The following is a 15,538-nucleotide window of genomic DNA, read 5'->3' as shown; positions in this document are numbered from 1 at the left end:
ACCCTGCACAGTATCTATTATCATGCCCTGACAGCACAAACCTAGTGCGATGCCACCACAATGCACAGCCTTGATCTGTGCCACAATGTAACACAAACAGCAGGTATTCCTCAGATGGTTGGGAACAGAATGGACCCGGACACATCGAGCCGTTCAGCTGTATGTACTGCAATACGTGACACTATGTGGAGCACAGCTCACATCCGCTAAGTTTGTCTGAGGGTGGAGGAGCAGTGGTGACAATTTGGGGGAGGCAGAGAATAGACAGTGAAGTACAAAAAAAACAGCCAATAAGACAGCTGTGGGCCCCTGCTCTGGGTGACCACAGTAACCGAGGGCCACGCTAAGCGGAGGGGCGCCAGGAACCTACCTTGTAGCAAAGCTCCGTTCTTCTTGAAAAAGCCGCTTCCAGGCCACAGGGGTGGAACGGATGTGCTGTAGACAGACAGAAACAATGTATCAGCAGATTGCACAATGTATCAGATACAGGAATGTATTAAACACTGGTTTCTCCCATAGAGGCCACCACACATATAAGCAGCTGCCGAAGCACGAAGCCGGCCAAACACCGATCGGCGATGGCGCAGACTGAGACGGCTGGAAAACGCTCTGGACTGCTTGGTTATCAAGCCTGTTACGATACACACACACCTATACAACTATACATATACACACACACACACACACACATCTATACACACACACACCATTGTGGCTCAGCTGACTCCAGGCAGTGAATGCAGATCCCTCCATACATTGTGCAGTATATGGCATCACTATTGCATGTAATTATGATGGGGGCATTATAGTGGGGTGATCCAACATCAGTAGCTCAATAGGGACATCTATAAGGACACACAGTTCATGTTTGCAGTGTATTTCTGTGCAGTATTTATATACATAGTCTTCCTTCTAGCACCCTGCTCCTGTCACAACCTATGCAGGCTCCTCTTTCCTGCTTGGGGTGTCGCTCACTGCTCTGCTGCTTCTAGCACACTCAGAAGATGCAACAAACTACTGAGATTAAGCAGTATGTGCTAGAGGCACCAGATCGGAGAGCGACACACCAGGCAGGAAAGAAGAACTGCATGGGGTTGTGACAGGTGCAGGGTGCTAGAGTGAATACTAATATATACACTTCAGTGTAATAACCCTAAGACTGGAGGTACTGAGGAGTCACATGGATACTTAGCTCCTGCCCCATCACCAGTCAGTGTAATGACCCTAAGACAGGAGGTACTGGGGAGTCACATGGATACTTAGCTCCTGCCCCATCACCAGTCAGTGTAATGACCCTAAGACAGGAGGTACTGAGGAGTCACATGTATACTTAGCTCCTGCCCCATCACCAGTCAGTGTAATGACCCTAAGACAGGAGGTACTGAGGAGTCACATGGATACTTAGCTCCTGCCCCATCACCAGTCAGTGTAATGACCCTAAGACAGGAGGTACTGGGGAGTCACATGGATACTTAGCTCCTGCCCCATCACCAGTCAGTGTAATGACCCTAAGACAGGAGGTACTGAGGAGTCACATGGATACTTAGCTCCTGCCCCATCACCAGTCAGTGTAATGACCCTAAGACAGGAGGTACTGAGGAGTCACATGGATACTTAGCTCCTGCCCCATCACCAGTCAGTGTAATGACCCTAAGACAGGAGGTACTGAGGAGTCACATGTATACTTAGCTCCTGCCCCATCACCAGTCAGTGTAATGACACTAAGAGAGGAGGTACTGAGGAGTCACATGGATACTTAGCTCCTGCCCCATCACCAGTCAGTGTAATGACCCTAAGACAGGAGGTACTGAGGAGTCACATGGATACTTAGCTCCTGCCCCATCACCAGTCAGTGTAATGACCCTAAGACAGGAGGTACTGAGGAGTCACATGGATACTTAGCTCCTGCCCCATCACCAGTCAGTGTAATGACCCTAAGACAGGAGGTACTGAGGAGTCACATGGATACTTAGCTCCTGCCCCATCACCAGTCAGTGTAATGACCCTAAGACAGGAGGTACTGAGGAGTCACATGTATACTTAGCTCCTGCCCCATCACCAGTCAGTGTAATGACACTAAGAGAGGAGGTACTGAGGAGTCACATGGATACTTAGCTCCTGCCCCATCACCAGTCAGTGTAATGACCCTAAGACAGGAGGTACTGAGGAGTCACATGTATACTTAGCTCCTGCCCCATCACCAGTCAGTGTAATGACCCTAAGACAGGAGGTACTGAGGAGTCACATGGATACTTAGCTCCTGCCCCATCACCAGTCAGTGTAATGACCCTAAGACAGGAGGTACTGAGGAGTCACATGGATACTTAGCTCCTGCCCCATCACATTTCAGAGGAATTAAGGAGCGATTTGTGGCCGGCAAATCATTCACAGAAGAGCTCTTCACATCTCAGCAGCTCATTCATGTCATCTTCCCAGCAAGCAGAGGAAATCTCAACCAACACAAAGCCGGCCGTCCAAATACCCAGTCTTGTTTATGGCCAGGCTCGGACACCCTCAAACCTCATTCCAACTTCACAAGATCATTCACCGAAGACAGACAGTGATATGGCAACAAGAGGAGACAGAATAAACAACTCAATGTTACTGGGAATCTATTAAACAATATATGTTATCGCTGTACCCATTCCCCTCACACAGTGCTTGCTGGCTGTAACAATGACCAGCCTATTACTTCACTATGTACTAGTGACATCCTAGAGGCCTAATGTCAGTGATGTCACTGATTCTTAGTAACTGGATTCTCAGTGATGTCACTGGCTTCTAGTGAGTGGATAAGCTGCATTCTACAGATATAGGCTCGTATTCAATTTGAGGCGAAAAGTCCAGACTTTACGCCTGCTGGACTTTTTGCCTCCTTCTCCTGTTTTCCAGGCGGAAAAGTATCGCGAACGTGCCCGCTATTCCCCGTATTCAATTGCAAAGTAGACGGGAACAGGTAAAACTTGAATCGGCGAGAAAAATACAGGAATTAATTGCAGGACCCCCTAAAGATGTCCAGACCTGAGGGATCAATACGGGTACCCCCGTGTTTGCCTGCAGAAGAGAGTCGGGTTTTTAAATAGCCACGGCGGGTGTTTTTTTCCCCGACATTGAAGAAGTGACGCAGAAGAGCACTTCACTTTTTTTTTTTCATTTTTAAAAAAGAGTTCCCTTCAAATTTGGGGTACACGAAAATAGGTACTAGCATATTCTTAAGTCCCTAAACTAATTTTTTCAAAATTCTGCAAAAATGCACCTGACGCTAATAGCCTATTCTAGAAAACACCTGCCGCATACTTACAGAATAGCCCTGAACCTATTTTGCTATTTTTAAAAACTGTTATGTTTTTTTTCTCCCCAAAATTTTGAGTTATTTTTTTGGAGTGTCCCGAATTTTTTTTTTTTGCATATTTCGCTTTAAGGGGGCATTCCCGAGGGTGCAGGCTACTTTTTTTTTTTTTAAATATGTACAAATATTTAGGCGCTAGCCTTCTCGGTAAAAATGTCCAGCACTAATGTGCGTATATAACACTAAACAACCTTAAAGGGTTAACTAATTAGACCGCTGCTCCCACAAAATTTGAGGGATACTGGATCACCCCAAGGGATTGAAATATATGCAAAAGAATTTATGAAAAGCGCTGGTCAAATAAATAATTTATTGCATGAAAAAAAATAAAATAAAAAATATATCTATGGACAAACCTAATGTAATGAAATAAAACCGTACTGAATCACATAAAAATAAAATATGACAAAACAATGACAAATGGCAATATGATGTAAACTGACACAAATATAACAATGGATACTCCAATAGTATCAAATACTGTCTAATCACATAATATGTCTGACCAAATCAGAAATACATTAACCGATAAAAACCTTCTCTCTGTTTCCAATAGAGTCAATATAACAGTTATTTCTCAATAAGAGAAATATACAGTCAGGTGCATAAATATTGGGACATTGACAGAACTTTCATATTTTGGCCTCTATTCACCACCACAATGGCTTTGAAATTAAACAAACAAGATGTGCTTTAACTGCAGACTTTCAGATTTAATTTGAGGGTAATTACATCCAAATCAGGTGAACGGTGAAGGAATTACAACGGGTTCTATATGTGCCTCCCACTTTTTAAGGGGCCAAAAGTAATGGGACAAACTATACAATCCTAAATCTAAATCTGCATACACACACACAACGATTTTTTGAACGATTATTGTTAAACAATATCGTTTGAAAAAATCGTTCACTTTCTGAGTCAAAGGATGAACGATTATCGTTCATGCGCGTTCACGTTTGTATTTTGTAGTTCACTCAGACTTGTCACCTGAACGATTTTCATTAAGGGAATATGCAAAAATAGTTGTAGTTCAAAAAAATCATTTATTACATTTTAAAAAATCTGACAGATAATCTGAAAGATAATCTGACAGAAAATCGTTCATAAAATCGTTGGTAACAAAATCGTTGTGTGTGTATGCAGCTTTAAGGTGCATACACACTAGACGATATGCTCCCTGAGCGATATCGTCTAGTGTGTCCCCGGCAGGCTGTGCTCAATGTCGTTCATGACATTGAGCACAGCCGCTGAACAATATCATTAGCGATATCGTTCAGCGCCGGGCTCTCTCCCCCATTCCCTGACATGCAGCAACCTGACGAGGTCGTCAGGTTGGCCTGCATGTCAGCCCGATGAACGAGGATGACGAACGACCCGCGGGAACGCGCGTCGTCGTCATCGTTCATCTTTTTTGTGTTAAAAATGGACGATAAAGTGGACGACTGAACGATAACGATATCGTTATCGTTCAGTCGTCCACTTTAATCGCCCAGTGTGTACGCACCATAACTTTCACTTTTTAATACTTTGTTGCAAATCCTTTGCAGGCAATTACAGCCTGAAGTCTGGAATGCATAGACATCACCAGACGCTGGGTTTCATCCCTGGTGATGCTCTGCCAGGCCTCTACTGCAAATGTCTTCCGTTCCTGCTTGTTCTTGGGGCATTTTCCCTTCAGTTTTGTCTTCATCAAGTGAAATGCATGCTCAATCGGATTCAGGTCAGGGGATTGACTTGGCCATTGCATAAATTCCACATTTTAGCCTTAAAAAACTCTTTGGTTGCTTTTGCAGTATGCTTTGGGTCATTGTCCATCTGCACTGTGAAGCGCCGTCCAATGAGTTCTGAAGCATTTGACTGAATATGAGCATATAATATTGCCCAAAACATTTCAGAATTCATTCTGCTTCTTTTGTCAGCAGTCACATCATCAATAAATACAAGGGAACCAGTTCCATTGGCAGCCATACATACCCACGCCATGACACTACCACCACCATGCTTCACTGATGAGGTGGTATGTTTTGGATCATGAGCAGTTCCTTTCCTTCTCCATACTCTTTTCTTCCCATCACTCTGGTACAAGTTGATCATTGTCTCATCTGTCCATAGGATGTTATTCCAGATCTGTAATGGCTTTTTTAGATGTTGTTTGGCAAACTCTAATCTGGTCTTCCTGTTTTTGTGGCTCACCAATGGTTTACATCTTGTGGTGAACCCTCTATATTAACTCTTGTGAAGTCTTCTCTTGATTGTTGACTGACACATATACACCTACCTCCTGGGAGTGTTCTTGATTTGGCCAACTGTTGTGAAGGGGTTTTTCTTCACCAGGGAAATAAATCTTCTGTCATCCACCACAGTTGTTTTCTGTGGTCTTCCGGGTCTTTTGGTGTTGCTGAGCTCTCCGATGCGTTCTTTCTTTTTAAGAGTGATCCAAACAGTTGATTTGGCCACACCTAATGTTTTTGCTATCTCTCTGATGGGTTGTTTTGATTTTTCAGCCTAATGATGGCCTGCTTCACTGATAGTGACAGCTCTTTGGATCTCATATTGAGAGTCGACAGCAACTGATTCCAAATGCAAATGTCAAGCTGCATACACACACACAACGATTTAGTTAATGAACGATTTTAGTAAACGATTTTCTACCTTGAAAAAATGAACTAAAATCGTCTACTAAAGTTGTTCATTTACTATGTTAATTTAAAAGTAATGAACGATTTTTGCATATTCCCTTACTGAAAATCGTTGAGTTGACAAGTCTGACTGAACTACAAACGTGAACGCGCATGAACGAAAATCGTTCATCGTTTGACTCAGAAAGTGAACGATTTTTACAAACGATTATCGTTAAACGATAATCGGTCAAAAAATCGTTGTTTGTGTGTATGCACCTATACACCTAGAATAGTGTTGGCTAACCTTGACACTCCAGCTGTTATGGAACTACATAACCCAGCATGCACTGCTACAGTTTTGCTATTAGGGCATGCTAAAACTGTGGCAGGGCATGCTGGGATATATAGTTCCACAACAGCTGGAGTGTCAAGGTTAGCCAACACTGACCTAGAATCAACTCCAGACCTTTTACCTGGTTAATTGATAATAAAATAACGAGGGAATAGCCCACACCTGTCCATGAAATAGCTTTTGAGTTGATAGTCCCATTACTTTTGGCCCCTTAAAAAGTGGGAGGCACATATAGAAACCGTTGTAATTCCTACACCGTTCACCCGATTTGGATGTAATTACCCTCAAATTAAATCTGAAAGTCTGCAGTTAAAGCACATCTAGTTTGTTTCATTTCAAAACCATTGTGGTGGTGAATAGAGGCCAAAATATGAAAATTCTGTCAATGTCCCAATATTTATGCACCTGACTGTATTAGCTAGCAGTTTAGAATACCATAACCATGTGTGGAGAGGCTCAGGTGAAACAGGGATTCATGCATCATTACAAGATTCCCCTGCTGGAATAGCGCTATTTCTGGCTTTAAGTCCTCAGCGCGGTAACACACGTGCACGAATATTAGGAACCGGACAGACTGGTAATATGTAACATCATAAAGTCACATATTACGTCAGGTTGTACATGTTCGGGGATGAGGGAGGGAGCCGGCACTGAGTGACATAACGTCAGGTTGTACATGTTGGGGGATGAGGGAGGGAGGCGGCACTGAGTGACATAACGTCAGGTTGTACATGTTGGGGGATGAGGGAGGGAGCCGGCACTGAGTGACATAACGTCAGGTTGTACATGTTGGGGGATGAGGGAGGGAGCCGGCACTGAGTGACATAACGTCAGGTTGTACATGTTGGGGGATGAGGGAGGGAGCCGGCACTGAGTGACGTAACGTCAGGTTGTACATGTTGGGGGATGAGGGAGGGAGGCGGCACTGAGTGACATAACGTCAGGTTGTACATGTTGGGGGATGAGGGAGGGAGCCGGCACTGAGTGACATAACGTCAGGTTGTACATGTTGGGGGATGAGGGAGGGAGCCGGCACTGAGTGACATAACGTCAGGTTGTACATGTTGGGGGATGAGGGAGGGAGCCGGCACTGAGTGACATAACGTCAGGTCGTACATGTTGGGGGATGAGGGAGGGAGCCGGCACTGAATGACATAACGTCAGGTTGTACATGTTGGGGGATGAGGGAGGGAGCCGGCACTGAATGACATATCGTTCAGTGTGGGCACAATATCCACTGTACAGTATAATGAACAATTTCACAAAAACTATTTTATTATCGTTCAATATGCGGCTTTACAGTCAATCACAGAGCAATGAGGCAACGATTATGGTACAATATATATGCCTAAAGGAGCCATGGATAACCAGGTGCGGATTATAGTACGTCACGTCAGGTGGTAGAGAGACCTAACTGCTATGATAGATCCTTGTAGGGCGGCCTATTACCACCACACAAACTAATACACAAGGGAAAACAAACCTTAAAACATAATGTGTCACAAATGTTTAGTTTATTATTATTGCCTAAAAAAGAAATCTATTCCCAAAAGTGAGGGGTGTATTGTGTGTGTGTAATATAGGAACAAACATTTTATTTCCAATAATTAGCTAATCACACCCTTCAGTGTAGTGTATGCAATACCTCCCTTTCCTTCATCCCCATGGGGCAACTTACACTCACCCCCCATCAGGGCATGAACCAAAACATCTTCAAGTTTATAATAATTAGTGCCATTAGTGATTCTCGCTAGTCAGTAGAGCCAATGGCACGGCGGTGGGGCCAGGCGCTGAACGTACTGTACGGATCTGGCCCAGTACAGCTGAAGAATCTGTAGGAAAGGCGTTAGATGCGCTATGCATTAGAGTATCTAATAAACACATAGGAAAAGGATAGATGTCTATTTGTGCATAAATCAGTAAAAACGTCTTAACAGTGGACTTTCCTCTTACGTATTTCAGAGCTGATCCAAACGGTATCAGCTCCTTTAATAACATAGGTTTATGCCTATCAACAACACTTTCATTTCCCTTTACAGACCTAACAGAAAAACTAAAACACAATAAGGATAAAAGAAAGGTAACATAAAAGGGATTATTAGGAGTGACGTCCACACGAGCTGTCACCAGACAACGTGCCAACATCACAGAGCCAATATTCTGGCAGCGGGACGCAGCTTGTGTTTATAGAGGTCTCGCCTCTAACTGCGGCTTCTGCAGTACTTCACTAATGAGGCCATTTAAGTAAACGATGTGATTAAAGAGACCATCTCGTTAAGAGAGACAAAAACGTAGCTCTGAAAACTTTGTCTCTGCGGTTGGAGTGGGCCCATAAAGGGACGTAGAATAAAAGGGAGAACTAGCGTGAGGTCTAATTATAGTCTTTATAGCAGCCCTGTGAGCGCCCGGAGACTGACCATAAAATACGGGAGACATTTATGAAGCCGGGTGCTCACAGAACTGACACTCACAGCCTGCTGCATAGCTACGTCTCATCAGCTTCTTACTGGGCCTCCCCTGGATCAATGGCCGCTGCGTAAAGGCCCTCCCATATATTACACAATGCACTGCTATTTGATGCTAGCTTCTGTATGTGCTCTTCAGCAATACTTTATATCATTAGGCACAGCTGTTTCCCATAGCGCAATAGTGTGAGGGCGTGGCATCACTGGGGGCGTGGCCCAGAACAGAAGGGAGCGTGGGTAAGGAACGCTGACTTTGCTTATACATTGCACCAAGCGAGAACAGAGCAGAGTATATCTAGTACAGCGGACCACTCCTCACCCTGGGTACCCCCCCACAGGCAGCCCATGTGCGTTATTGGTACCCCTAGAAACACATATAAAGAATAGAATTGCTATCAGATAAAGCGTTTAGGCACCGCTATAAAAAGGCGAATAATGTGCTAAACGTTTATAACTAGTGACACAAGTACGGAATTACACATATAGAATTCTTGGGTGTGGTATACAAGGTTGACATTCAGTAGGTCGGCACCACAAGGTCCACTGGTTCTGAATGTCAACAGTTAAAACGTCAACTTGGACACAGTACATGTTGACCTTTGGACTGTCGACCATTTAAGCCTGGCGACCTAAATATAGGTCTACAGAATGTTGGTCGATATAATGACCATGTAGACCGTTTAACGGCTCAGTTACAGAATGTGTCGACCGTCTGAATGTTGACCTCATTATTGTCAACCTATTAACCAGCACCCATAATTCTTACATATATTGTGAACTATGTAAAATTGACACAAAAAAAAAAACCTATAGTCCACACATGCGCTACCTTTTACACCACTGGATCCCAAAGTCGGTTCTCAGGGCACCCCACCAATCCAAGATTTAAGGATATCTATGGTTGAGCAAAGATGGATTAATCAAATTGACGGAGGTATAAATTAATCCACCTATGCTCAAACATGGCTATCCTTAAAACCTGGACTGTTAGGGTGCCTTGAGGATCCTCTGTGTTACAGGGATAGACTTTCAATGTTGTTATCAGGGTTGTACTGTGCCGCAAGTCGAGGCTTTAATCACCACCTGGATGCTTCACCTCTCATTAGAGTTACTAGCGGGAAATGTAAGAATAAAGCGTCCTGTAAGCAGAAGGTTTAGGCGACCATCTCCGTTACACAAGCAATGCTTAGTTATGGCTGATCGTGTCCTCAGTGTGGCCCTTTAGCCATTAGGGTCTACACATGCCCAGCGACAGTCATACAACAGAGCGGTGTGTATACTGCAGCTGCCAGTCACCTGATCGGCACAGCCTGGGATCTGGGCGTCTCATTCCAGGCTATTGTCAAAACAAGAGGAGCAGTGTGTGTAGTGACAGCAAATATTACAATTATGGCGTTGCCAAGCGACCGTCAACAATGCTGCCTGTGAGACAGAATCGCTGCAGGCCATCCACGTCTCGGGAAGACATTCGTTTCAAGGTGAACGTTGCAGCGTGTTACCAGGAGCAGAGAGGACAGATTACTATAATACATAGGTGCAGACACCGCACAGCCTGGAAACAACTTCCAACAACTTGTACAGCTCCTGCACAGGACGGCACATTTCTGCTTTTATTACTGTTTTAATCATGATTTCCTCTGACTGGCAGATAAGTGCTGGGAGATGTTGTAATGACCTTGTACTCCACTATCCTCAATATTCACCCCCCGTTTGCTGAATACAAACATATCGAGCATCTTCCATTTTTCTATAATGAATGGGGTTTTACCAAAGGTGCCTTTTTTATTTTTTTTTTGTTTCTTTTGACAGTGACCACTGCCTGGCCTTACCAAAGAAATAGCTGGCTCCTAGTGACTGGATAGGCTGCACTCTCAGTGATGTCACTGGCTTCTAGTGATTGGATAGGCTGCACTCTCAGTGATGTCACTGGCTCCTAGTGACTGGATAGGCTGCACTCTCAGTGATGTCACTGGCTCCTAGTGACTGGATAGGCTGCACTCTCAGTGATGTCACTGGCTCCTAGTGACTGGATAGGCTGCACTCTCAGTGATGTCACTGGCTCCTAGTGACTGGATAGGCTGCACTGTCAGTGATGTCACTGGCTCCTAGTGACTGGATAGGCTGCACTCTCAGTGATGTCCCTGGCTCACTAGTGATTTGATAGGCTGCACTCTCAGTGATGTCCCTGGCTCACTAGTGATTTGATAGGCTGCACTCTCAGTGATGTCCCCGGTTATTAGTGAATTCATTGGTTACATTATCTGTATTGGCCTAGTGAATCCACTGGTTGCAGAACCATTATTTCAGCTCAAAATGAGTACACTCTGCAATGAGTACACAAGGCTTTACCAATGTATTCCATTGTCCACTGGCATTTCGTTTGACACCAAATTCAAACCCTGCTTCTTTTATAAACCCCAGTCCGTGTCTCTGTCCTGGGTAGCACCAGTTCTAGTTGGCAGTAGTCATCCATTAAAAATCCATGAGACTGTAACACACAACACTTTAATAAACTTCAAAAAAGACAGTTGTGCAGATAAATGCTCAGCGGGCTCTTCCCAAGTACTAAATGTATTGTAGTATAAAAGCCCTTTCACATCAGCTGTCCCTAGATGGCTCTGGAGAAAGGTCTGCGGAGCCGGAATAGCGGAGGTGCAGGCTACGCATTCAAACTAGGCATACAATGGAGGCTCTGTTACACATGAGAACGGGGTATGGAAATGTATTCACTGCACTTATAACACAGTCATTAATGGAAACACGTAAACAGGGAGTGCCGACATGAAGAACCGCGTGTAACTAGATTACAGCACCCAGACTATGGTGTGAGAGAGATAAGAGCACACACATACTGTGCCATAATCACCAACACTGGCTGCAGGCATAGGGCATCCTAGCAGGTCACATGTCATACTGTATTGTGAGAATCCAGGAGCACTACAAGCCCCAGCATGCTATATTTGCTAACTTTTACTGTAACATTCTTTCTGCATTTTAAAACCACTCCATAAATATTGACACAAGGTACAACTGATAAGATGCTGAGAGAAGTGCAGCCAGCGTGCAGAAAATAAAGGGATTTTAGTTGTGCAAATATCAATAATTCCATGGAGAAAAATTAAAGACTTGGGAAAGTCCCTGGATAGTAGGGAGTAATACAAGGCTCACGGTGCCCACACACACAGCGATTTTTTACCCGATCTGGCCGATTCAGAGGCATCGGAACGTCAGATCATGTACAAAATGCCCAAATCGTGAATCCCCACTCACGATCCCAATGCGATGCGCGTCCCCGCTGGTCGCACAACGCATCGTCAGATCTGCCATGCGGTAGTGCGGATCTAACAATCTAGGAGGCGATGCACTGACAGTCTGGCTGCAGGAGAGATCGTATGAAGATTGGACACCAAATCGTTTGCAGAGCTGCCGGGGAGAGTTTCAAGGGAAATAGTACACATCGGCTGATCGTGAGCACATCGCTATGTGTGTGGGCACCTTAGTCTTCCTAATATCATCCTCCATATACATGGCACAAGCAATGAAATACACAGTAACCAGCGTTTGCCAGGTCACATCCCTAGCGCAGGATTAGCAGCAATACTGCAGGTTGTGTCACATAAAAGATGGGACATTGACATGTGCTGAGCTGCTGCCCTGTTCTCAGGGTTTTTCCTCCGATGAAAGGCCAACACCAGCATGATGGGGATTACAGACAGGAAGTTTTCTGTGCACAGGAGAAATTAATCCCCCCAAGATACAAGACCTATGGCCAATCCAGCCAGATACAGAACAGTAGGTGACTCAGCGCCAGGGGCTGATCCTCAGCCAGATACAGAACACTAGGTGACTCAGCGCCAGGGGCTGATCCTCAGCCAGATACAGAACACTAGGTGACTCAGCGCCAGGGGCTGATCCTCAGCCAGATACAGAACACTAGGTGACTCAGCGCCAGGGGCTGATCCTCAGCCAGATACAGAACACTAGGTGACTCAGTGCCAGGGGCTGATCCTCAGCCAGATACAGAACACTAGGTGACTCAGCGCCAGGGGCTGATCCTCAGCCAGATACAGAACACTAGGTGACTCAGCGCCAGGGGCAGATCCTCAGCCAGATACAGAACACTAGGTGACTCAGCGCCAGGGACTGATCCTCAGCCAGATACAGAACACTAGGTGACTCAGCGCCAGGGGCTGATCCTCAGCCAGATACAGAACACTAGGTGACTCAGCGCCAGGGGCTGATCCTCAGCCAGATACAGAACACTAGGTGACTCAGCGCCAGGGGCTGATACTCAGCCAGATACAGAACACTAGGTGACTCAGCGCCAGGGGCTGATACTCAGCCAGATACAGAACACTAGGTGATTCAGAGCCAGGAGCTGATCCTCAGCCAGATACAGAACACTATGTGACTCAGTGCCAGGGGCTGATCCTCAGCCAGATACAGAACACTAGGTGACTCAGTGCCAGGGGCTGATCCTCAGCCAGATACAGAACACTAGGTGACTCAGCGCCAGGGGCTGATACTCAGCCAGATACAGAACACTAGGTGACTCAGCGCCAGGGACTGATCCTCAGCCAGATACAGAACACTAGGTGACTCAGCGCCAGGAGCTGATCCTCAGCCAGATACAGAACACTATGTGACTCAGTGCCAGGGGCTGATCCTCAGCCAGATACAGAACACTAGGTGACTCAGCGCCAGGGGCTGATACTCAGCCAGATACAGTACACTAGGTGACTCAGTGCCAGGGGCTGATCCTCAGCCAGATACAGAACACTAGGTGATTCAGAGCCAGGAGCTGATCCTCAGCCAGATACAGAACACTAGGTGATTCAGAGCCAGGAGCTGATCCTCAGCCAGATACAGAACACTAGGTGACTCAGCGCCAGGGGCTGATCCTCAGCCAGATACAGAACACTAGGTGACTCAGCGCCAGGGGCTGATCCTCAGCCAGATACAGAACACTAGGTGACTCAGCGCCAGGGGCTGATCCTCAGCCAGATACAGAACACTAGGTGACTCAGCGCCAGGGGCTGATCCTCAGCCAGATACAGAACACTAGGTGACTCAGCGCCAGGGGCTGATCCTCAGCCAGATACAGAATACTAGGTGACTCAGCGCCAGGGGCTGATCCTCAGCCAGATACAGAATACTAGGTGACTCAGCGCCATGGGCGGATCCTCAGCCAGATACAGAACACTAGGTGACTCAGCGCCAGGGGCTGATCCTCAGCCAGATACATGACACTAGGTGACTCAGCGCCAGGGGCTGATCCTCAGCCAGATACATGACACTAGGTGACTCAGCGCCAGGGGCGGATCCTCAGCCAGATACATGACACTAGGTGACTCAGCGCCAGGGGCTGATCCTCAGCCAGATACATGACACTAGGTGACTCAGCGCCAGGGGCTGACCCTCAGCCAGATACAGGACACTATGTGACTCAGCGCCAGATCCTCAGCCAGATAGAGAACACTAGGTGACTCAGCGCCAGGGGCAATGCCCATATTCACATAACTTGGCGATTTTTTGCAACTACACATGCGTCTCATGGTGCCTGAAGGGATTAAGCCATGGATGACTCTGGAATATATTGGGAGGTAGCTATGCAGATGCACAGAGATATTCTGTCCCATCGGCGTGCCGCAGGGGTGGCTGTGGACTGCGTACACTGGTGGCCAAACATGGACAGAGATCCTGCACTTAGCCTGGGGCAAGTGGCCAGGGTGCTGCTGATGGTTGGGACTACAGAGGCACAAAGTGGGCGACCAGCCCTTCTGCACTTAGTCACACGCTTGGGGAAGGGCTGGTAATAGCATTAGCATAGAGCCACAGACGCTAACGCAGTCACAGCAGCGTGGGAATCGGCCTATTCTCATCATGTTCCTATTTCCTATTGCACTGTCAGGCCAGACGTTGCTTCAGTACTATATGTATGCCATAGGTTATATACAGTAAGGCTAGGGCCATCCTTGTGGTCAGTGTACGAGCTGGAAGAGGCCACGTCAATCTCCTGCCTGCATTGCTTAGTCCCTGCATTATTGTCCGGTCCCAATCCGTGTGTAGGCCTGTGTTTATGCCATCCGGACACATGTTAAGTATTATCTTACATTGCTGGTATGTGTCTCTATGGAGACCGGCTTCTCTGCTATATGAGGGGGACAGTTCTGTTAGCTCCCTCCCTCCTCAGACTCAGGAACCATTTATGTGCAGCTAAATGGGGGCAGTGTTCCAGTACACCATTAACCCCATCAGTGCTGGGCAGCCAGTCCCACGTCCAACAGACCCCTGCAGTGCATGGTACATACATCTCAGCACAGGGTACATGGGACTGCGGTAGTTTAAGGAACAGGACAGAAAGCCCAGCACGGTCTCTGCTGTAAGAAATGAATGTTACAGAGGAATCCGGCATTGGCTACAGTGCTGGTAATGGGACAGGGAATGGGCAAATTACAATGGGGACAGGGAATGGGCAAATTATAACGTTTCAAATTGAAGACAGATTCCGGTCACAATTTACGGCATGCAGGTGCACCTTGTTGCGATGATAGGGTACGGAGAACACGGCAGCTGCTGGGATTAGCGATCTCTGTGAATAAACACCTGCAGATTCCCCTCAGACACCCTGAATACCTCACACCTTACACATACTGCACAAATTCACAGGGTAAATATGAACATTTCCACCACCCAACTACAGAAGTAGCGCAGCGTAGCCGTACACCGCTGCTAGCTACTGAACCACTTT

The 15,538-nt window shown here is 46.2% G+C and overlaps 1 protein-coding gene across 4 annotated transcripts in view; it reads right to left on the bottom strand.

Moving 5' to 3' along the window:
• Window positions 1–15,538, bottom strand: part of FOXN3 (forkhead box N3) — a 214,324-nt gene that overhangs the window by 66,592 nt on the left and 132,194 nt on the right. For all 4 annotated transcript variants that reach the window (XM_088462515.1, XM_088462516.1, XM_088462514.1 and 1 more), the window contains exon 4: window positions 371–435. In XM_088462515.1, the coding sequence (XP_088318641.1) occupies window positions 371–435 (65 nt within the window). The remainder of the gene's footprint in view (window positions 1–370; window positions 436–15,538) is intronic.

The sequence above is a fragment of the Taudactylus pleione genome, unplaced genomic scaffold, assembly GCF_031769625.1.
Source record: "Taudactylus pleione unplaced genomic scaffold, aTauple2 ptg001254l, whole genome shotgun sequence".
NCBI lineage: Eukaryota > Metazoa > Chordata > Amphibia > Anura > Myobatrachidae > Taudactylus > Taudactylus pleione.
This window is presented reverse-complemented; position numbering and strand designations above follow the sequence as displayed.